This window comes from Rhinolophus sinicus, linkage group LG12, assembly GCF_036562045.2.
Source record: "Rhinolophus sinicus isolate RSC01 linkage group LG12, ASM3656204v1, whole genome shotgun sequence".
Classification (NCBI taxonomy): domain Eukaryota; kingdom Metazoa; phylum Chordata; class Mammalia; order Chiroptera; family Rhinolophidae; genus Rhinolophus; species Rhinolophus sinicus.
The window spans coordinates 68,266,235-68,287,609 of record NC_133761.1 but is presented as its reverse complement, the minus strand read 5'-3'; the positions used below and the strand labels follow the sequence as shown (position 1 = coordinate 68,287,609).

The following is a 21,375-nucleotide window of genomic DNA, read 5'->3' as shown; positions in this document are numbered from 1 at the left end:
TCCCTGCGGCCCGGTCCCGCCCCTTGGCATGGGGCATGGGCATCACGTCACATTTACCTACACTGTTCCTGGGCCCCAGTACCCTAGGAGGCAGGTCCCATTCTCAGTCTCACTTCACAGATGGAGAAGCCACCTGCCTGAGCTCACATGGCTACCTGGGCAGAGCCGAAACTCGAAGCCAGGTGGTCAGTCTGGAGGCTAGGCACTCGCTCATCTGCCTCACCTGGCCAGGGGAGGGTGCAGTGGCCGGAGACACCCCCTGCAGCTCCCCCTCAGGGGCACTGCGCGTCCTAGGTTGGACTCGTAGAATCGCACACTGGGACTTTCCAGCTTGGAATGTCCCTGCCCCTCTTCCCTCCTCCAGCCCGTTGGCATTTTGAGGACACAGCCGCCCTCCCGGCCTCCTGCCCATTTCCAGTGTCCGTTCCAGCCCCCGGGTCTGGCGGAGGAAGTCGGCTTCTTCGGGGAATATAATTGTGCCCCCGGGACGTGCGTGACCCATTTTAGTTCCGGCCTGTCAGAAGTGCTGGCGGTAATGGGCATCTCAGAGAGCAAGCGGCGTCTTCCCCAGGCCCTGTTCTCCTCACTGACCCTTCCCAGGTGCTGGCCCCCTCTCCCGCTGAGAGCAGCCTGGGCCCCGCGGTCTGACAGCCTGCGGTGGCTCCTTCTCGTCGGCTGCCTGGGGACCCAGCTGAGCTCTGCTCATGTCCAGTCCCAGCACTCAGCCCAGGGCCTGGCACTGGGGAGAGAATGGGTTTTTAGACACTTAAACTTACCAGGGTTACTTTCAAGGTTGGACAAGTCTTCTGCACGTCCCTCATTGATTAGAGCAGCAGCCTTCACGCCCTCCCTTCCCTGGAAGGTCTGAGCGCCTGGACGCCCCTTCCTGCGGGACAAGCCCAAGGGAGGAGCCCACCCATAGGCCGCCATTCATCTCCCTCTTGCTGAGCTGTCCCAGACAACGGCGCCCACCCACACCTGTGACCACTGAGCCCCTAGGGTGGGGGCGTCTGGCCTTGATAGGCTGGCGTCCAGCGTCAGGGTCTCCTTTGCTCTGGGGCTTGATGGCTGGTAGTTGCCAGAGGAGAGGGTGCAGTGGCCAGAGACAGCCCCGCTTCTCTGTTACCTGCGGCTCCGGGGGGCCGGGGTGGTGGGGCCTGACCAGAACGCAGCCGAGTAAACAAGACAGCCCTTACGGTCAGGAAGCTGAGCTACTTGACAGGCAGTGAGGGCTGCAGTCCTCACTTTAGGGACACGTGGTCTGTGTGCACCATCAGCGAGGACGCAGCCAGCTCCACTGAGCGCTGAGGAAGGAGAGGCGTGTGCCCGGGGCCCTCTGCCCCGGCGCTCGGGGCATATGTAATGTCACAGCTCCTGGGAGACCAGGCACCTCACCCTGTGTTGGCAGCTGAGGAAGTGACCCCACTGGGACCTGACTGATGTCTCCCAGGGGCGAAGCCCAGGGCTCCTCTCTACCCCGCCCCTCGTGCAGCACGCGCGTGTAAGTCTCCACGCGACTTCTCACGTTCCCACACGTGGCCGAGAACACACATGCTTGTGCAGCCGCGTCCACACCTGCATGCGTGGTACCCACACAGGCGGTGTAGCACGCACACACTGAGCCTCTCCGGGCCTCCATGTCCCGGCTGCTGCGGTTTCTCTGCCTGAGACGTGAGGAGCGGGCCTGGCCTTGGCACTGCGGGCGGCAGACATCGCGGCGGTGTGAGCTGCTCCGTCGCTCGGCAAATGGGCCTCGCTGCCTGCGGCTCCGCTTTCCAGGGTCTGAGCATTGACTCGGGCGGGGACCCGGCAGCCTGGTTCGGTCGGTGCCCAGCTGTGCGGAATAGCCCTCCGCCCGCGGTGCTGGGGCCGGTGGGGCTGGCGCTGCGGCCCCTGGACAACAGGGGGCACCTGCGAGCCGGCCGGGGCGGAGCGAGGGCGGGGCCTAGGGAGGGCGGGGCCTAGGGAAGGCCGGGGCGGGGCCCAGGTGTCTCCAACTTGCCTCATTGAGCGACCAGGGCACCTGCCGCCCAGCCCAGCTCCTCCCTCCCCAACCACACGCGCACACACTGCACACTCACACATACCTGCACGCTCACATACACCCACACACACGCTCACACATACTCACATTACACCGGCATTTGCTTTCAGCCAAACCTCCAGCACCTGGTCCCTGCGTGAGACAGGGCTCATCAGAGCTGCTGTGTTCAAAGCTTGTAACGTTTAGTCAGGAAGAAGATGCATCAATTTTTAATGGTTATTAGCTCAAAATGAAGATGTGTGTCTGGTGAGAAGGCTGACAGGACCATGCTAGGAGTTGCTGTGCGTTTCCTGTGGCAGAGCAGGGACCCATCCAATTGTGTCACATAAACTCTCCAGAGCGTGACCAGGGCAGAGCCCCATGGTCCCATCCTTTGTGCCTCACACCGCTAGCACACGCTCAGGTCCCCCAAGGCCCCATGACTTTGGGGGCAGGCCCCCAGCCCAACTTGCACCCCATTTCCCGTAACCTATAGCAGCAGCGGTGCCGGCTGGTCCCCAAGCTGCCTTGTGTTCCCACTCAGTCACCGATCCACTCAGGACCCCCACACTTCCCAGCCTGCTCCCCAGCATCCTGCCGCCGCCCCGCCCCCCCCGAGACCCTGCGTGATGGTGTGGGACACCCTGCAGGGTGCTGGGCATGGGGACTCCTGTGAGGGCCTGGAGGCGAGGAGGAGGGAATGCAGCAGGCATGCGGCACAGGGAGCCCTTCAGTTGTGCTGTTTGCAGCCAGGCGGCTAGACAGCGAGTCAGCAACTGGTGGGGTGCACGGAGGTGCTCACTCACATCTCTCCTCACGGGGGTGGGGGCTAGGGGAGGGGCTCCAACACCCAGGTGAACTGTGGTCCAGCTTCCGTGGCAGAGGGCAGGGAACATGTCCCTGCCCCCTGCACCCCACAAGAGCTGTCCGAGGATGAGCATGGACGGTGGGACTTGCTGGGGTGGAGGGAGGGTGACAGACAGAAGGATGTCTGGACAGCTCAGGGCTCTGCCACCATTCAGCAGGTTACTTGTGCGACTTGAGGGAGGCCTGTTTCTTCATTTTTGCAATAAGGGCTTCGTTCTACATTGTCTGCAGGGTCCCCAAGCTGTCACAACCCAGTGCTTCATCTGTGTGATTTAAAAATATTCACGCTCAAAGTCTAGATTCAGAGAGAAACGTCCGTGTCAGGTGTGCGGTGCTGAGGGTCACAGGCCTGACTGGGGCGCGTCCTCGATTGACTCAGGCAGTAGGTACAACCCTCACTCGTGGACGTGAGGCTCGTCGGCTGGCCCAAGGCCACACAGCGCTGAGCGAGGAAGGAGGGGATACTTGGCCCTCAGGTTCTGAGCCTCAGGCCTCTCTCAGAGGGCCTGGGATTTGCTAAGCTAAGCCTAGATGCAAGAAAAGGGAAGTGAGCGGCATTGCAGCAGGAGAGACTGAGGGAAGGACTTTCTAACTCCCCAGTACCCTGGTGGGCTGCTTCCCCCAGAGCCGGTCAACTGGCAGTGTTGGACCCGCAAGCAGCGGCCACCTTGCTCTGACCCCAGAAGCTCACCGGGCCTCGGTGGGCAGGGAGCTCACAGGCAGGCAATTCATTCTCAGAACGAGCTAGAAGTCAATTCCCTAAAATTCCGTCCGCTGTCCGCCAGGACCAGTGTTGGCCTGGAGCATGCGTACAAAATACAAAGGCATAAGCTTTGCCAGAAGTATTGGTCTTTGTTAGCCGCGCTCAGTGACAGGAATCTTGCTGATGCCCCTTTGCGTCTCATCACCGTCACCGTGGCCCCAGCAGGTGCAGGTGGGGAGAGGAAAGCAGCCAGATCCTGTCCGCCTGCATTACCTGCATTATCTAAGGACAGGTCTGAGCAGACGGTCCACAGGACAGCACGGCCCCCAAGTCCTGCTCAGTGGTTTGGGGTGAGTTGGTGGTGAGTGAGTGTGTGTGTGTGAGTGATTTTGGTGGGGGGCGGGGAGCACACTCACTGGTCTCTGATGTGGGGTCAGGATCCCATTTTGCAGGCGTCTCATCTGGGAGGACGCAGGGGAGCCTGGAAGCCAGTTGCAGGAGCGAGTGGTGTGTCAGGGGAGAAGCGGGATGGGGCCCAGGGTGGGCTCTGGGTGAGGAGAAAGGTCTTAGTGGCAAGGCTGAGACTTCAGAAGCTCCTGGTCTGAAGGACCGTGGCGTCGGGGAGGGGACAGGCAGCAATCTTCATGTGATTCAAAATCCAAGATACAGAAGGGCGCGCAGTGAAATGTTGGGCACCTGCTCCTTCCCAGCTCCCCTCCCCAGAAACGACAGCTGATATCCCAAGTCCTTGGTCACCATACCCTCTGCGCATGCGTAAGCCGCTGACCCTCCAACAACACGCGTCTACTTACATGCAGGTTGTTCTCAATAAATACTGTAAAGGTATTTTCTCTTCCCTATGATTTTCTTTCTTTTATTTTTTTTAGATTTTATTGGGGAAGGCGAACAGGACTTTAGTGGGGAACAGTGTGTACTTCCAGGACTTTTCCAAGTCAAGTTGTTGTCCTTTCAATCTCAGTTGTGGAGGGTGCAGCTCAGCTCCAGGTCCAGTTGCCATTGCTAGTTGCAGGGGGCGCAGCCCACCATCCCTTGTGGCAGTAGATCCGGCAACCTTGTGGTTGAGAGGACGCGCTCCAACCAACCGAGCCACCCGTCTGCCCCCCGTATGATTTTCTTAATAACATTTTCTTTTGTCTAGCTAACTCTATTGTAAGAATACAGTATATAATTTATATAACATGCAAAATATGTGTTAATCGACTGTTTATGTCATCGGTAAGGCTTCCAGTCAACAGTCGGCTATTAGTCATTAACTTTTGGGGGAGTCAAAAGTTATATGGGGATTTTGGACTGCGCAGGGGTTGGCACCCTGACCCCACGTCGTTCAGGGTCAGCTGTGTGTATTTGCCACCCCCTACGGATGTTATGCCCTCTCCTGGGCACAGTGATTTTTGACTAACACACTCTCTTGAGGTCATTGTTCGTCTGCTCCCAAACAGCACAGTTCTGAGCACCTCAGCCTTCACGACACTCCCACATGGGCTGACCATGAGCAGAGCAGAGCAGAGCTCCAGGACATGCTAGGACGTGTGTGAGTGTGAGGCCATCTCACGCCATCCCTGCCTCTCGTCGGACCCCTGCCCTCTGCACTTGACAGGCTGTGGTCAGTGTAGACCCTGCAGCTATGTTCTGAGCAGCTCGGGTGTTTGGAGTAAAGGGGACGCAAAGGCTCTGGATGGGCTCTCTGGGGAGGCATGGCCCTCGGTGTCCCCGCAGGGAGAGGTGGTGTGCCGGAGGGTTGGGCTGGCTGAGAGGTGGGCCTTCCCTGGACGACAGAGAAGAGTCTGGAGTGCAGGCACTGAGTTGTCACAGGAGCCACGCGGCCACACTGGTCAGACAGACCGGTGGACGGCAGTCAGTGGGCTGGGGAGGAAGGGGTGCCTGCTGGGGGCACCTATTTGGTCTTAGCTTCTGGTGCACTTCTGCTCCTGCAGCCCCATCTCCCACTCTCGGCGGAAGCCCTTCTTGAGCTCTCGCTGAGGCCGGGCCGCCCACCCTCAGCCCTGATAGAGCGGGCAGGTGGGGAGGACAGGTGGTCAGATTCAGGCAAACAGGTTTGAGTGTCTGCTGACGCGGCGGGCATGTCTCTTAACGAGTGGACTTGCCTCATCTCTGAAACGGGGCTAATATCGGCGCCCTGCTCTGGTGGATAAACGAGGACGCTGTGGCCTGATGCCCGCTTCACTCCCGCCACCTGGTCTTGAACTTTAGTTCCCCTGGGAAGTTTTTCCGAATCCTTTGAACCTCGTTTTCCAGTGTGGCCACTGGCCATGTGCCTTAGAGTGAATGGGGAGCTTTTAAAGGCAGGTTCCTGGCCCCCCTTCTGTTCCACAGAACGGGGCTTGAGTGGGTGCCTGGCAGGGGTCCTGCGTCATAACGGGCCCTCCAGGGGTCTCACCAGGGACAGACAGGACCTTCCTCAGCTCTTCACCAGGATTTACTCCTAGAGGTTCCACCAGCCCAGCAGGTGGGCTCTGTGGAGCCTGCAGCCATCACTGCCTAATGTCTCTGTTTCACGCTTCCCTGCTCGGGGAGTCTGAGCACACAAGGCGCTTGCTCTGTCCTGGGGTGGCTGGAGCCCCAGGCCATGTGTCATCCTCAGCCTTCCAGTGGCTGCCTTCCCCAGGACTGCGCCTGAGCCGGGGCAGCCACCAGCCCTGAGCACTTGGCTTTCTCTCTTTGCTCTCCTGTCTCCTCCCTGCCAGACACAGGAGCCCTCCGGCCACGGAACTGTGCTGTTGGGCAAGGAGCAGCCGTGCGGTCACTACCTGGGGCCCAGAGACTTGGATTCTGCTCCCAGCATGGTCCCCGGCACCATGTGCTCTGTGGCCTGGGACAAGTCACTTCACCTCTCTGGGCCTCTTTCCCACAGGAATCTCAAGAACTGGTGGCAGATACCTTTGTTTCCTTAGCTTCTGGTGGGATAAGTAGGGATGAAAAGCACCTACCCCTTTCACACAGCTCAGTGCTGGAGAAGTGGTTGGTGGCACCAGCCTTCACAAGTGGGCTGGAGAGCGTCGGTGTCACAGATAAGAGCCTCTGATTCACCCCGGCCTTAGCGTCAACTGACTGAGCACCTCCTACGTGTTAGTCCTAAGTCCCTGCATTCATGGAGCTTAAATTCTAGTGATAGGAGACAACAAATAGAAGACACAGAATACGCAGGGTGTTGGTGATGCTGTGGAGGGAGGTAAACGGGGGATGGGAGGAGGTGCTGGGGGTCCTGGAGTTGTAGCTGCAGGTTCAGTCATCACATGGGACCTTGCTGAGCTAGACCTTGAGCTGTTTGGAAATCCACGGGGAACAGTGTTGCAGGCAGAGGGAACATCAGGTGCCAAGGCTCAGAGTCAAGCAGGTGCCTGGTGGGTGTGTGGGTGTGTAGGAGGGTGTGAGGGCGTGCGGGGGGGCGTGAGGGTGTCCAGGGGGGCGTGAGGGTGTGCAGGGGGTGTGAGGGCGTGCAGGGGGCGTGAGGCGTGCAGGGGGTGTGGGGGCGTGAGGCGTGCAGGGGGAGGGCGTGCAGGGGGGTGAGGGCGGGGGGCGTGAGGGTGTGCAGGGGGCGTGAGGGTGTGCAGGGGTGTGAGGCGTGCAGGGGGCGTGCAGGGCGTGCAGGGGGCGTGAGGGCGTGGGGGCATGAGGGTGTGCAGGGGGTGAGGGCGTGCAGGGGGTGAGGGTGTGCAGGGGGGTGAGGGCGTGGGGGGCGTGAGGGTGCAGGGGGTGTGAGGGCGTGCAGGGGCGTGCAGGGGGTGTGAGGGCGTGCAGGGGGTGTGAGGGCGTGCAGGGGGCGTGAGGTGTGCAGGGGGTGTGAGGCGTGCAGGGGAGCGTGCAGGGGGCGTGAGGGCGTGCAGGGGGGAGTGAGGGCGTGCAGGGAGGCGTGAGGGCATGCGGGGGGTACCTGGCGATGGGCATGGAGGAGATAGGGCCTTACAGCCTGAGTGAGGACTCTTTGGAGGGGATGAGGACCGGCTGTAGGTCTGTTATGACAGCAGGTGCTCTGTCTGCTGCGCCCAGCACACGTGGGGAGGGCGGGACCCCTGGGGTGCTCATCAGCCCCTTCCTCTCCTCCACAGCTGTTCCCCCCACCAACATGAGGAACATTTTCAAGAGGAACCAGGAGCCTGTGGTGGCTCCTGCCACCACCACGGCCACAATGCCAGTCGGGCCAGTGGACAACTCCACTGAGAGTGGTGGTGCTGGGGAGACAAAGGAGGACATGTTTGCAAAGATCAGGGAGAAATTCTTCAATGAGATGAGCAAGATCCCTTGTGAGTGTTCCTGTGGGGACGGGGGTGCTGCTGGGGTGGGTTTGGCTGAGTTCTTTCCTACTGTTTGGGTTCCAGGCTGGGTTATTTGGGGAGCCCCTTCAGGAATGGGGAATGTGGACTGGCATGATGAGGGGAGCAAAGGGGTTTATGTGCACCAAGCTCCCCGGGGAAAAAAGTTCTTGTACAATTTAGAAAACTGCCAAAAGATGAAACCAAAAGAAGATGTAAAATTATGAAACAGACATCACTATTCAAGTTTTCCAGTTGCACTTTAAAACCACTTTTATTGCTTTCTTTATGTACATGTAAGTACAGTGGGAATACAGCATTCCATTAGCTACGTCAGTCTCAGCTGTACAGCGTAACACGATGGACAGCCTCATGTGTTGCAACGCCCCTGCTGTGGGAATTCCTGGCTGAGGCTGCGTGGGAGACACCAGAGGCCCCGCATAATGGGAGCAGCCCCACGCAGGCAGGGGGTGCATGAGGGCCCTGGCTCATGGCTGCCCAGACGGAGCGGAGGGTGGGCCTGCGGGCTCTTCCTGCCCGGTGTGGGGGGGACCACGTGTCTCCAACACCAACCAGTTCTCCGGAGATCAAACTAATCAGCGGGTGCAGCCACAGTGGCTCCTCCTGGCTCGTCCCCGGCCGCTGCCTGGCTGGGAGCAGCTGTGTCCCCAAGGCAGCGGCTGAGGGAAGAGCCAGCTGTCAATGAAAAGGCGACCTACCCGCAGATCTCTCACAGTGTGGGGTTAAAAGTGGAGAGTGAGCATTGGGGGCAGTACCGCTGGGGGCACTGCTGACCCGGGGTCTCCGTGTGGGCACTGCTGACCCGGGGTCTCCGTGGGCACTGCTGACCCGGGGTCTCCGTGGGCACTGCTGACCCGGGGTCTCCGTGTGGGCACTGCTGACCCGGGGTCTCCGTGGGCACTGCTGACCCGGGGTCTCCGTGGGCACTGCTGACCCGGGGTCTCCGTGGGCACTGCTGACCCGGGGTCTCCGTGGGCACTGCTGACCCGGGGTCTCCGTGGGCACTGCTGTCCCCGGGTCTCCGTGGGCACTGCTGACCTGGGTCTCCGTGGGCACTGCTGACCTGGGTCTCCGTGGGGCACTGCTGACCCGGGGTCTCCGTGTGGGCACTGCTGACCGGGGTCTCCGTGTGGGCACTGCTGACCGGGGTCTCCGTGGGCACTGCTGACCCGGGGTCTCCGTGGGCACTGCTGACCGGGGTCTCCGTGGGCACTGCTGACCCGGGGTCTCCGTGGGCACTGCTGACCCGGGGTCTCCGTGGCACTGCTGACCGGGGTCTCCGTGGGCACTGCTGACCCGGGGTCTCCGTGGGCACTGCTGACCCGGGGTCTCCGTGGGCACTGCTGACCCGGGGTCTCCGTGTGGGCACTGCTGACCCGGGGTCTCCGTGGGCACTGCTGACCCGGGGTCTCCGTGTGGGCACTGCTGACCCGGGGTCTCCGTGGGCACTGCTGACCCGGGGTCTCCGTGTGGGCACTGCTGACCCGGGGTCTCCGTGTGGGCACTGCTGACCCGGGGTCTCCGTGGGCACTGCTGACCCGGGGTCTCCGTGTGGGCACTGCTGACCCGGGGTCTCCGTGTGGGCACTGCTGACCCGGGGTCTCCGTGGGCACTGCTGACCCGGGGTCTCCGTGTGGGCACTGCTGACCCGGGGTCTCCGTGTGGGCACTGCTGACCCGGGGTCTCCGTGGGCACTGCTGACCCGGGGTCTCCGTGGGCACTGCTGACCCGGGGTCTCCGTGTGGGCACTGCTGACCCGGGGTCTCCGTGGGCACTGCTGACCCGGGGTCTCCGTGTGGGCACTGCTGACCCGGGGTCTCCGTGGGCACTGCTGACCCGGGGTCTCCGTGGGCACTGCTGACCCGGGGTCTCCGTGTGGGCACTGCTGACCCGGCGTCTCCGTGTGGGCACTGCTGACCCGGGGTCTCCGTGTGGGCACTGCTGACCTGGGTCTCCGTGGGCACTGCTGACCGGGGTCTCCGTGGGCACTGCTGACCTGGGTCTCCGTGGGCACTGCTGACCGGGGGTCTCCGTGGGCACTGCTGACCCGGGGTCTCCGTGTGGGCACTGCTGACCCGGGGTCTCCGTGGGCACTGCTGACCCGGGGTCTCCGTGGGCACTGCTGACCCGGGGTCTCCGTGTGGGCACTGCTGACCCGGGGTCTCCGTGGGCACTGCTGACCCGGGGTCTCCGTGGGCACTGCTGACCCGGGGTCTCCGTGGGCAGTACCGCCGTGGGCACTGATCGCCATCGCCGTGGTTGCCGGCCTCCTGCTCGTCACCTGCTGCTTCTGCATCTGCAAGAAGTGCTGCTGCAAGAAGAAGAAGAACAAGAAGGAGAAAGGCAAGGGCATGAAGAACGCGATGAACATGAAGGACATGAAAGGGGGGCAGGTAGGACGCCCGGCCTCCCGGCCACACACCAGCCTCTCCCCGTGACGGCCACACCTCCGGTTTGACCGCCGCCAGTGTGGGGGCACTTGTGCCAGCACGGACCCGTCCTTGCAAAGGCAGAGGAAGAAAACAATACATTGACCTCAGAAGAGGCTAGTGGGACAAAATATAGGAGCGAGAGACCCCGGGGCCACACTGGGCTGCACGTGTGGTTTTCTGCCCCAGGGACTGAAGGACAAACGTCCAGCGGGGGTGGGGGACCCGGCGAGGCCCCAGCACGGGCCACGTGGAAGCCACCGCTAGTCATGTGGGAACTTGGTTTATTCCCCCCTGTCCTTTGGATGCCCTAGCTGCTCCTTCTGCGTTTACAGAGGCCCCCGTGAGCTTCTCGTTTCCCCACTGGGATGCCTGGGAGAAATCTTTTACTTAAGGCACTGATATGGGTGGAGCGTGCAGGGTGGAGGGTGGACAGAAGGGTCTGATCTCAGGCAGCAGCCAGGCGAGGAGCAAACGGCCTTTGTATGTTGTGCCTGTGTTCACGTGCATGTGTGTGTGTGTGTGTGTGTGTGGGGGGGGGTCCCACGGGAACCTGCAGTGTGTGGGGGGCGGGACTCCAAGAATGCCTGAGGCCTCGGCCAGCCTGGTCTCCCCCAGTGGCTGGGACTTCAGGCGCTCGTCTGAGCTGCAGAATTTGCTCTTATATCATTTCTTCCTTCCCGTCCCACCTCTGTGGACTCACCTGCTCCTGGATGCCTGGACCACACTCTGGTAGGCGGGGCCTGGGCTGGGGGCGGTATGAGGGAGGGGCCAACAAGGGAGACACCCCCACCTCGACAAGTCCTGGGGCATCTGGCACAGCGCTGGGCCTCACAGGGAGAGGCACCCCCAAACCAGACGCAGGGCAGAGTCTCTAAGGGCCCGAGTCCACCCAGAGCCCCACGTCTCCCCTTGCCACACCCAGCGTTGAGCCAGGGTCTGCACAGAGGGCCGCTTCCCCCCACAGCCCCTGTGCCAAGCCAGGCTGCTCTGTTCTCTCCTTTTAACTCGTCCCTCCTCCCCCTGCAGCCCCCACAGGATGATGACGATGCAGAAACGGGCTTGACAGAGGGCGAAGGGGAGGGAGAGGAGGAGAAGGAGCCGGAGAACCTGGGGAAACTGCAGTTTTCCCTGGACTACGACTTTCAGGCCAATCAGGTGTGTGGGGCTGGGCTGGAGGCTGGGGGGGGGGGAGGTGGGCTGCCAGCCCTGGCTCTGGGGACACCCCTGGCCCAGGCGGGCTCTGCCGTCCAGCTGCCCACCAACCTTGGGCGAATCAGTTGCCTGCCAACTTCAGTGACCCCTGTGTCATTCCGAATTCCTGGTGGTGGACATGGGGACCAATCTCGGTCTCCAGCTCCAGCCTGCCCCCCTGCTTCCCAGCGCCCTCCTCTGGGGAGGCGAGGCTGGAGCAGTCTGAGACTCAGGCCCTGCCTCGCTTGTTTCACAGCTGACCGTTGGCGTCCTGCAGGCTGCGGAACTGCCTGCTCTGGACATGGGGGGCACTTCAGACCCATATGTCAAAGTCTTCCTGCTTCCAGACAAGAAGAAGAAATATGAGACCAAAGTCCATCGGAAGACGCTGAACCCTGCCTTCAACGAAACCTTCACCTTCAAGGTGACGAGGGCTGGAGGACAACACCGGCTCCCTCCTGGTCCCTGTCCCACCTTCGTCCTGCAGACCTGTCCTCGGTCCTCAGCCGGCGCTAAGGCCGGGGACCCAGCCTTGTCTGGAGCTGTGGTCGGCTGGACTGTGACCTGCATGTGAGGTCGCTGCTCAGCCTCCAGGAGGAGCGGGCCACCCCAGCCGCGCTCCACTCCCCGAGAGCCCAGGCTCTCCTGTCTGTCTCTGCAGACTCGCCAGGAGTCCTGTGAGCAGCGGGACGAGAGCCGGGCCCAGGGATCTGCCCATGGCAGCCCTGGGGGCACACGAGCGGGCCTGACCTCTCCGACCTTGTTTGTACTGGCAGGTGCCGTACCAGGAGCTGGGAGGCAAGACCCTGGTGATGGCCATCTACGACTTTGACCGCTTCTCCAAACATGATATCATCGGCGAGGTGAAGGTGCCCATGAACACCGTGGACCTGGGCCAGCCCATCGAGGAGTGGCGAGATCTGCAGGGCGGGGAGAAGGAAGAGGTGAGAGCCGAGGCTGGCGCGACAGGCAGACGGGGACCGCAGGAGGTCCGGCTGGGGTACACAGGGCTCCTCAGAACAGGGTCTTTATCGGTCTCTGCAGTGGAGGATGAACCATCTGTGTAGAGCACATAGCGTCCAGAAGGTGTTGGCAGCTGGCAGGGGCTCTCATTACTCCTAAGCCTCTGTCACTTGGGGCCAGTGATGCCAGACTCTGCCTCAGTTTACCCACAAGGAAAGCCCACAATTGTTCTAAAGGATTCTCGGCATGGGGGCTTGTGCTGTCAGCAACTGCTACAGCATTCATTCACTTACCAGATACTTACTGAGCACCTACTGTGTGCCCAGGCGTGCTGTTAGTCTCGTTCAAGCCCCCGTCGTGTGCCGGGCAGTCCCTGGCAGTGATGGAAAGGTAGGAAGAGACACGAAGACATCCTTCCTTAGCTGGGGGTCACAGTGTCTGAAGAAGGGCCCGTGCCCTGACCCAGAGGGGGTGAGGTGCTCGTCACTGAGAAGCAATGATTGAAGGGTGTCTAGGGGCAGAGAGCTTCGGAGCGGGGGGCCCGGCACTCCTCCTGCCGCCCTCCACATTCACCCCCTCTCTGAACCTCCATCTCTCACTGGTCACAAGGAATCCTTGCCCTGTCTACGTGAAAGAGGTGCAGGGACAAAAATATAGGGAAAGGGATACAAAGTGCTCTGACCACCACATAGCTCTGCACAGAGGGCCCGACAGGGAGCCATCTTGGTGGAGGGATTGGAGGCCTCCTTCCGAGGCACAGCGTCCAGGGCCCAGGGACACGAGAGCTTGGGTTCCACACCTGTGCCTCACCCCCAGCCCCACTCCCCCACGCCTACCCACAGCCTGTCCTCCCTGCACCCACGGGCCAGCCTCCTGAGGCTGTGGCTTCCTCATGCCGACCTGTCACTCTCGGGGACTGCGTTGAGTGGCAGCGAGTGGCCTAGGGTGGGGGTGGGGGTGGTCAGAAGCTGAGAGACCTGCTCAGCCTTTACAGACTGGGGCCTGGGGACAGAGGGAGCTGGGTTTGCTAGTCTCGGGGACCTGGGGTTGGCCATGCTAGAGGCAGTGGGATGGCGAGGGTGACCTCGGGTCCCGCTTCTCCCCTGAACAGCCAGAGAAGCTGGGGGACATCTGCATCTCCCTGCGTTACGTGCCCACGGCCGGCAAGCTCACCGTCTGCATTCTGGAGGCCAAGAACCTGAAGAAGATGGACGTGGGCGGCCTGTCAGGTACATGCAGAGCTTCTGGCTGCCACTGGGTGGCACCAGCGGGCCAGTCCCCTCCGGAGCTCCCGTGGGTAGAAGCTTCGCAAGCTTTCCGCCCTGGGACAGAAGTGTCCCTGAGCAGCTGTGGGTCCTGAGGGCAGGACCATGCCGCAGGGGACTGGTTCCCAGCCCCTCCCTTTCTCTTAGGGCCCCCTGGCCCCTTCTGAGCTGCCATTCTGTGCTCCCCTGCGTGTCCTGGGGGCCATGGAAGAAAGGATCCCTAATGACTTAACGACTTAGGATTCTCCTTCTCCTGGGGATGTGTTTGGACTGGACAGGACTCTGTCTGTGATGCCTCCACAACTGGGACAGTTCCCTAGGACAGGCTCTGGGGCTTGGGGCGGGGAATGCTCTGGGTGGGGCTGGCCCACAGCCCAAGTGGACGTGGCTGCTGCCTCTGCCCTGCCTTCCTGAGAAGCAGCTGGTGCTTGGCTCCAACCAGCAGGTCTGGCTGCCAGCCCAGCCCTGTCACTGACCCATGGTGTGACCTTGGGCCCATGGCGTCCTTTCTGTGGGCGTGGGCTCCTCATCTGCAAAGCCAGGAGGGTTGGGTGGGTGTCTCGTCCCTTCTCAGCCCTCCCTCCCCTGCCCAGGCCCGACAGCAGCCAGCACCCTAACAGGCTCAGGGACGGCCTCGACGCCGTGCTCTTTGGGCCTGAGGGCCGTGGGCGGCCTGGGCTGACGGGACCTGTGGGCCGGGCCCCCCCTGCAGACCCCTACGTGAAGATTCACCTGATGCAGAACGGCAAGCGGCTCAAGAAGAAGAAGACGACGGTGAAGAAGAAGACGCTGAACCCGTACTTCAACGAGTCCTTCAGCTTCGAGATCCCCTTTGAGCAGATCCAGGTGCTGGGGCCGCGCGGGCAGAGGGGCAGGCAGCCGGCACGCGGGAGACATGAGGGCGGGCGAGCGGTGTGGCTCCCGAGCCTGGTCCTCGAGGAGGAGCCTGCGCTGCGGGGCAGGAGGAGCGAGGCTGAGGCTCGCCAGCAGCTCCTGGTCCCCGCCAGACACCGCCCCTGCCACCGCCCCTGCCTTGGTGCAGGCACCCAGTGTCCAGCCCCCGGGCCCCTGTGGCCCCCAGGCGGTCTCCCCGCAATCAGTCCCACCCTCCTTCAGTGACTCTACTGCCAGGGCTCTCTAGTAAAACACCCAGGCCGTACCTCCAGGCCCACGTCTGCAGGAGGCCCTGCCGCTGGCCCGATGGGTCAAGTGCACACCCCTCAGCTGACCCCAACCCGCCTCCCGACCTCAGTCCCCCTCGTGGCCTCACACTGCACCTCCTAACAGCAAACGCACTCGTGTCTCTATGCCTGTACCTGGTGACTTCACCGCCCAGTTCATAGGTCACCTCTTCTGTGAAGCCTTCCCGATTGACCTGAGCAGGACTGTCACCTCCTCTGAGTTCCCCTAGAGCCTCGTGCTTACCTCCCTATGTGACCTTCATAATTTTGTGCTGTAAGATCTGAGCGTGTGTCTGCTGCTTTCATTAGAGGTGAAATTCACCTGCTCACGTTTCCTCACTGCCCTGCACCCCCAGGCGGCAGCGCGGAGCCCGGAGCACACAGTACCTGCTCAGGATATACCTGGGCTCGTTTCCGATAGGCATGGCCTCTGCGCCCATGGAAGTCCCATCTTAGTTGGAGCCCTAGGGCCTTTCCAGCCCCCGTCTGGAGCAGAGGTTGGGGGAGGAGAGGAATCGCAGCGCTCGCCGCCCAACCCCCGTCCTCTGTTCCCTGCAGAAAGTCCAGGTGGTGGTCACGGTGCTGGATTACGACAAGCTGGGCAAAAACGAGGCCATTGGCAAGATCTTCGTGGGCCTGAACGCCACGGGCACAGAGCTGCGGCACTGGTCCGACATGCTGGCCAACCCCCGGAGGCCCATCGCCCAGTGGCACTCGCTCAAGCCCGAGGAGGAGGTGGACGCACTTCTGGGCAAGAACAAGTAGGCAGAGCGTCACGACCGCGCCGGGACGGACCTGACGAGACCCAGAGCTATCAATACCTCAGTTACGCACCCGTAGACGTTTCCTCCTTCATTTGTCTGTGGTTGTGTCGTTTTTCCTTCCTTTTTGTCTTTTTAAAGACCACCTTCCCTCTGAAGGCTGTGAGGCAAGTCCCCGAAGAGGCGAAGAGAAGCCTGGCTCTTGTGGTCGTCCCAGGAGCAGTCCTGCTGCATGCCCTCACGGTCCCCACTCGCACAGCTTCACTTACGCGTCACCCAAGTGAGGCCCTCTTTTGGCAGAAAGTTGTAGCATTTCCTGTTTTTTGAGTGTTCTGGACCAACAACACGGCAGCACTTCCTGTTTCCTGATAAGGAAGGCAACACAGTGGCCAAAACTCCATGTGTGTACGTGTGTACGTGTGTACGTGTGTGTGTACATGCATGTGTGCGTGTGTGAGCATCTCTCTCTGTTCCTGGAACGAACCATGGACAGGGAAGCTGTGAGGGAAGAGAACGCTCTTTGTGGACCCGGAAGTGAAGAGAGGTCCATGGGACCTCATGGGAGGTCAGCGTGTGGAGAGGACTCAGGACCCTGCTCAGGGGGCAGAAGCTCCCATCCTCCTTGTGGGTGGCTATTTGGGAGGCAAGACGTGGAGACTAGGTTTGTCCAGAGCAAGGACCAAGCCCCTGATGCCGTCACAGACTTCCCGCTGTCAGCTGTGGTCACCCCACAGGGGCGGTTCCAGGGATATTCGTGGACGCAAACTAGTCGCTAGACGGTCAGAATGTGACAGGGACGTCAGTTCCGGGACCTCTTGTAGTTAACATCAAACTACGAAGAAGCAGAAGGCCTGTTACCCAGACAGACCACAAAGAAACTTCTGGATCTTCGTCCCCTCCAGGGGAAAGACAGGCTGTCTCCCTTTGCAGAATATAAGGCCTGCGGATCATTTGCTCATTCCCCATCATGCTTTTGCTCGTTTTCTCTTTTAATCTAAGTGGAGCAATGCTGTCTGAAGACATCATCTGCAGAGCCAGAGAACTAAAAGGAAGGTTTAACGGTCCTTAGTTGCCCTGAGGTCCAGGTAAGAAGCGGGAGGATGGTGAACCCATGGCAGAGATTTCCTGGTTAACGTAGGTGGGGGCACTGAGAGCCCCCAACTCCCACGCCTCTGCCCTCCCTGCTGGAGGCTTACGGGCAGCTGGCATGGCCCAGCGCGGCCTGTGTGGACGACCCACCCACTGCTCCTCGGGGTTTCTCTCTGGGTGCCAAGAGTCAGGGTGTCCCTTTCCAAACCAGTGGCCGGGGACTCCTGCCAGCGTTTCTACCCCACGCTCAGTCGTGTCCCATTCCTTGTCACCATTTGTCTCCTGCATTGATAAAAAGCCATATATATGTTAGTCAAATTTGCACTGAGTCCCCTTCCAAACCTTCAGCCCCCACGTGGTCACAGGCCGGCACCACTCTCGTGGCCCCTTGCTTCAGCCTCTGTCTTCCATCCATGAAGCCCCCTGGGCCTTGCCCTTTGTCCACGCCCAGCTGCCCCAGGGGCCTGGGCGCTCTCTCCCTCCCAGCAAAGACGGCGGCACTTCCCGTCCTGCCCCACCTGGGCTGCCTCCGCTTCCTGTAGGCACCTGAGACAGACGGACACTGTCGCAGATTCAGGCTTTGAGGATCCAGAATGAACGAGGTGCAGAGTGTCTTTTTATTTTACTAAATGGAAGGAGAAGGGTGTTTGGTCTTTGCTTTGCCACCATTTCCAGTTGGAATAGGGGTGAGGGAACACCTCCACCAGAAACAGCGTGGGAAGGAGGGCTCAGCCACATCGCCTCTCAGGGACCGTCTCGGGGCCTGGGAGGTTATTTGTTACTGGACCCTGTGTGTGTGCTCAGCAGTGAGCAGGGAGGACCCTGACAAGGACAGGAGCTGTGGTGCTGGCAGAGGCTGCAGGAGTCGGGCCTGCAGAGTGGACACAGCAGTCACCGGGCTCTTCCCCCTCCCCAGAGCCATGGACCTTGGTGCTTTCTCAGGGTCTCCCGCCCTCCTCCCCTCCCTGCACGCCCCAACCTTACCGTAGACCCCCACCCCCACCCCCATCAATCTCACCTCCTCTCCAGTCAGCCTTCCTCCCTTTTCCATCCGCCTTCTCCCACTTGGGCAGCTTCTGCCCATGAGCCAGTTCAGCCCTTCCAGAGCCCAGGGTTGGCCACTGTCCTGACGGGGAGGAAAGGAACCAGCAGGCACTCGAGTGGCTCGGGTGTTCCTGGGCCTGGAGACCGGCTGGATTTTATCGCCCCCGACCCACCTGTAGGGGCAGCCATGAGGGGTCCCGACAGGTGGCTGAGAGGCGGAATGTCAGTGCCAGGAGAGACATGGGTGTGGGGAGCAACTCCCTCCCAGGCTCCACGGGTCCTGGGGTGAGCACATGGCCCAGCTGAGCCGTCCTAGCCAAAGGCACCTGTGTAAACAGTGAGCAAGGTAGACACAAATGTAAGTTTTCTCACTGAGCGGTGACGTTAACCGAACTACAGGATGTCGTCCTGAACCCTCACTGTCATGCAGGTTTCTTTCTGGGGCTATTAGGGAGCTGGGGTGCTGGCCCCAAGTAGGATGGAGTGAGGGTCTGTGAGTTTACACCCCCAGTCTATTCCAGGGAGAGGTGAACAAAGGGGCTGGGACCATGAAACCCAAACCCAACCATGTCCAGAAACTGGGGGGAGGCCTGGGAGCTGTCTTCTCCTTTCTCTTTGCGGAACACTCTGGAAGGGAGACCAACTCTGCCAGAGCGACAGGCAGATGGGGACTTTGGAGATGGAAGTTGAGGCCGGGGAAGAACTGCGGCCACCCTGACAGTGAGAAGTGGCTCTTCAGGGGCCCCTCCCTGTAGGGTTAGACCAGTCAGGTCCTGGAAACCATTCCCAGCTCATCTTCTGCAGAATCCGCTTGGTGGGTTTGCTGACCCAAGGCCTCAGTGGGAGGGGACGGGAGGCAGGGCTCATGGCAGCCTCCAGCCAGGCAGAGGCTGAGAAAACTTCCTGGGGTTGGGGAGTGAGAGTCTTTAATGCCTGGTTAGGCCTTGGTCTCTCACGTTCGTACAGAGAGCGGCTGTCCCTGGTGTGTCGCTCCCCAAAGGCAGGAAGAGACTGAGCCTGGAGCTGCCCTCCCTCTGCCCTTGTCCCACAGAGGCTGGTCAGAGCCTTTCTCAGAGCCCTGGGGGTGGCAGCCACAGAAGCGTCTCAAGGCCTGATCTGGGGGACCCAGAACCCCAGGACACAGTGCCAGATTTGGCAGATAAAAATACAGGACGCCCAGTCAACTTTGAATTTCAGATAAACAACGAGAAATTTTAGAGTATAAGTAAGTATGTCCCGGGCATTCTTTGGGACACACTCTCAATGTGATTTGTCTGAAATTACAACATGGGTGGCCTTCCTGTGTCTTCCATGGCAGCTGACCCTACGACCACTTGTCCCCATGCCCTCAGTCCCAGGGGCCAGACTGGTCACCAGGGGTTTCACGTCACTGCTTTTTGAGCTGCAATATTGAGAAGGGGACACTGTGACTTGAAGACACATGAATATACTTTATTTTTTAAGCGAAACAAAACAAGAACTTTCTGAAGCCATTTGAGCCTCACCTCACCCTCCACGTGCGTTTGGTTGCGTAAAAGACGGCGGTTGTCTGTAGTGTCTGCAGCGAGCTGCGCGTGTCCAGTGCATGTCCCCGACTTCCTGTAAATAGCGCATGGCAGGTGCTGGTCCCACGCCACCTCACACCCCTGCCCCTGTCCCCGCGGGGATCCCAAGCAGAGATGCCACCTGCCCCACTGTACACGTCCCCCGCCAGCTGCACACCCGTCTGCAGAGCCAGCCCTCGGTGCACCGAGCTCTGTGTCCAGCTTGGGGTCTGGTGTCTCCTTCACACACCGTGTGAATTAACTGAAAAGCCATAAGGGGCTCCTGCTGGAGACTGAACCCCTGCCTCCCAGGAGCCCCGCCCTGACTGGCTTCCCACAGAACATGTGTGAAGGGACGTCCGCTCACCTTCCTCCTCTCAGCCTGCGTCCAGGGCCCTGGTGGATCCCCAGCAGATGCCGTCCTGGCAAGCTGGCCCCTGCCCCGCCCCCAAGGTTTGGCCGTCCACATCCAGCTCCACCCTGTGCTGGACAGGGACCGGGTGGCAGGCCACAGTTTGGGGTACTTTCTGGGGCCTGTGGGGTCAGGGTCCCTGGATGGCAACGGAGGGGGCGCCTGGGGGAAACGAGGCAGCTGTGGGTTATGCCCCTCCATGTGCTCCCTCCTGCAGTCCGAGAGGGCAGCCTGGGGTGGGCACGAGCACTGCTCAGGGGACACTTCACACAGCCTCCCGTCAGCTCCCAGAGCAGCCCAGCCAGGTGTGCCTGGTGGCAGAGGTGGGGAGAGGGCGACGGGGCTCCAAGGTCCCAGGTTATCAAGCGAAACCAAGGGGGACATGTAGCTGCCAGCCTGCAGCCCCTCACCTCATGGGACCCGAGTCCTGGGAACACAGACGGAGGGAGGTGAGCACTCAGGTCCGGCAGGCGAGTCCGGCGGCCAAGGTGGCGTGGGCCGGGGGGCCGTGCTCCTCACGAGCCTCAGCACAGAGCCACTCAGGGGCCTCTGTTCCGAGGACGTGGAGGGCGGGGAGACCAGAGGGGTCGTGTCTGAGCCGACCGGGTGCTCGGAGGGGTGGGGGGGACACCAGGCTCTCCCCATGGCAAACAGTGAGGCCAAGGAGGTGACTGGGGGGTCCCCACCTGGCCTTCCTCACCAGGACGATCCTCACAGAAGCATGACTGCCCTGCCCTCACCCCCATCTGAAGACTTGATTTGCTGCTTTCTGAAAGTTTCAAGAGCAGGGCGGGCAGACACCAGCCTGCCCAGGTCCCCCCAGGAACCCCGCCTTCTCGGGTGGACACACGCCAGCCCCCCCCCCCCCCGCCCAGCTTGGCAATGCTCCCCACACCCTCGTGTGGACTCTGTTCTTGTCTGATCTGTCAAATTATTTTGTAATGAGCTGCGTCTCCTTATTAAATAAATGAGCTGAAAGAAACCTGGGGGTGGGGGTGTCTCTAGTGTCTGCTGGGCTGGGGGGTCCCAGGGCGGGCAAGGGGGGAGGGGCAGGCAGGCAGTCTATGGTGTCCCCATGACAGCTTTCTTGGGGAAGGGTGGATGGCGGGCTGCGGATGGAGCAGGTCCTGGGGTCCCTTCTGCAGAGCTGAGCTTGGGGACAGGCGGGCACATCTGCCCCAACGATGGGAGGCTGGCGCTGGGGTCCGGGGTTTGGAAAGTAAGACTTTCTCCAAGGTCCTCAAGGCACATTGCAAAGAACTTCAAATGTCTGCTTCTGAGGCAAAGCCATCAGGGACCAAAGACGGGGCTTCAGGAGTTTAGGGCAAGCGAGCGGGGGGCACGTGCCCGGCCTGGACGCTCACAACAACCTGTGGACCTATCTCCTGGCCCCACATTCAGGCCATGTGGTCCCAGCTCGAGGGCCAGTGAAGGCCCTTCGGCTTTCATCCCTCGCAGGGAGGCTGGGTGGCTGTCCGGCAGGGGCACGGCCTGCTCGGCGAGGGTCCCGGTTGAGAAGGTGAGTGTTTGCCCGCTGCTCATCGCAGACGTCAGGCCCGCTGGGCTCCACGTTCCTCCAAAGCTCAC

The 21,375-nt window shown here is 61.1% G+C and overlaps 1 protein-coding gene across 3 annotated transcripts in view; it reads left to right on the top strand.

Moving 5' to 3' along the window:
• Window positions 1–20,770, top strand: part of SYT2 (synaptotagmin 2) — a 59,354-nt gene extending 38,584 nt beyond the window's left edge. For all 3 annotated transcript variants that reach the window (XM_019750835.2, XM_074317137.1, XM_019750834.2), the window contains exons 2-9: window positions 7,682–7,876; window positions 10,133–10,299; window positions 11,374–11,493; window positions 11,786–11,953; window positions 12,306–12,473; window positions 13,604–13,721; window positions 14,470–14,603; window positions 15,497–20,770. In XM_019750835.2, coding sequence (XP_019606394.1) covers window positions 7,699–7,876; window positions 10,133–10,299; window positions 11,374–11,493; window positions 11,786–11,953; window positions 12,306–12,473; window positions 13,604–13,721; window positions 14,470–14,603; window positions 15,497–15,703 — 1,260 coding nt within the window. In that variant the 5' untranslated portion in view covers window positions 7,682–7,698 and the 3' untranslated portion in view covers window positions 15,704–20,770. The remainder of the gene's footprint in view (window positions 1–7,681; window positions 7,877–10,132; window positions 10,300–11,373; window positions 11,494–11,785; window positions 11,954–12,305; window positions 12,474–13,603; window positions 13,722–14,469; window positions 14,604–15,496) is intronic.
• The last annotated feature ends 605 nt before the right edge of the window (window positions 20,771–21,375 follow it).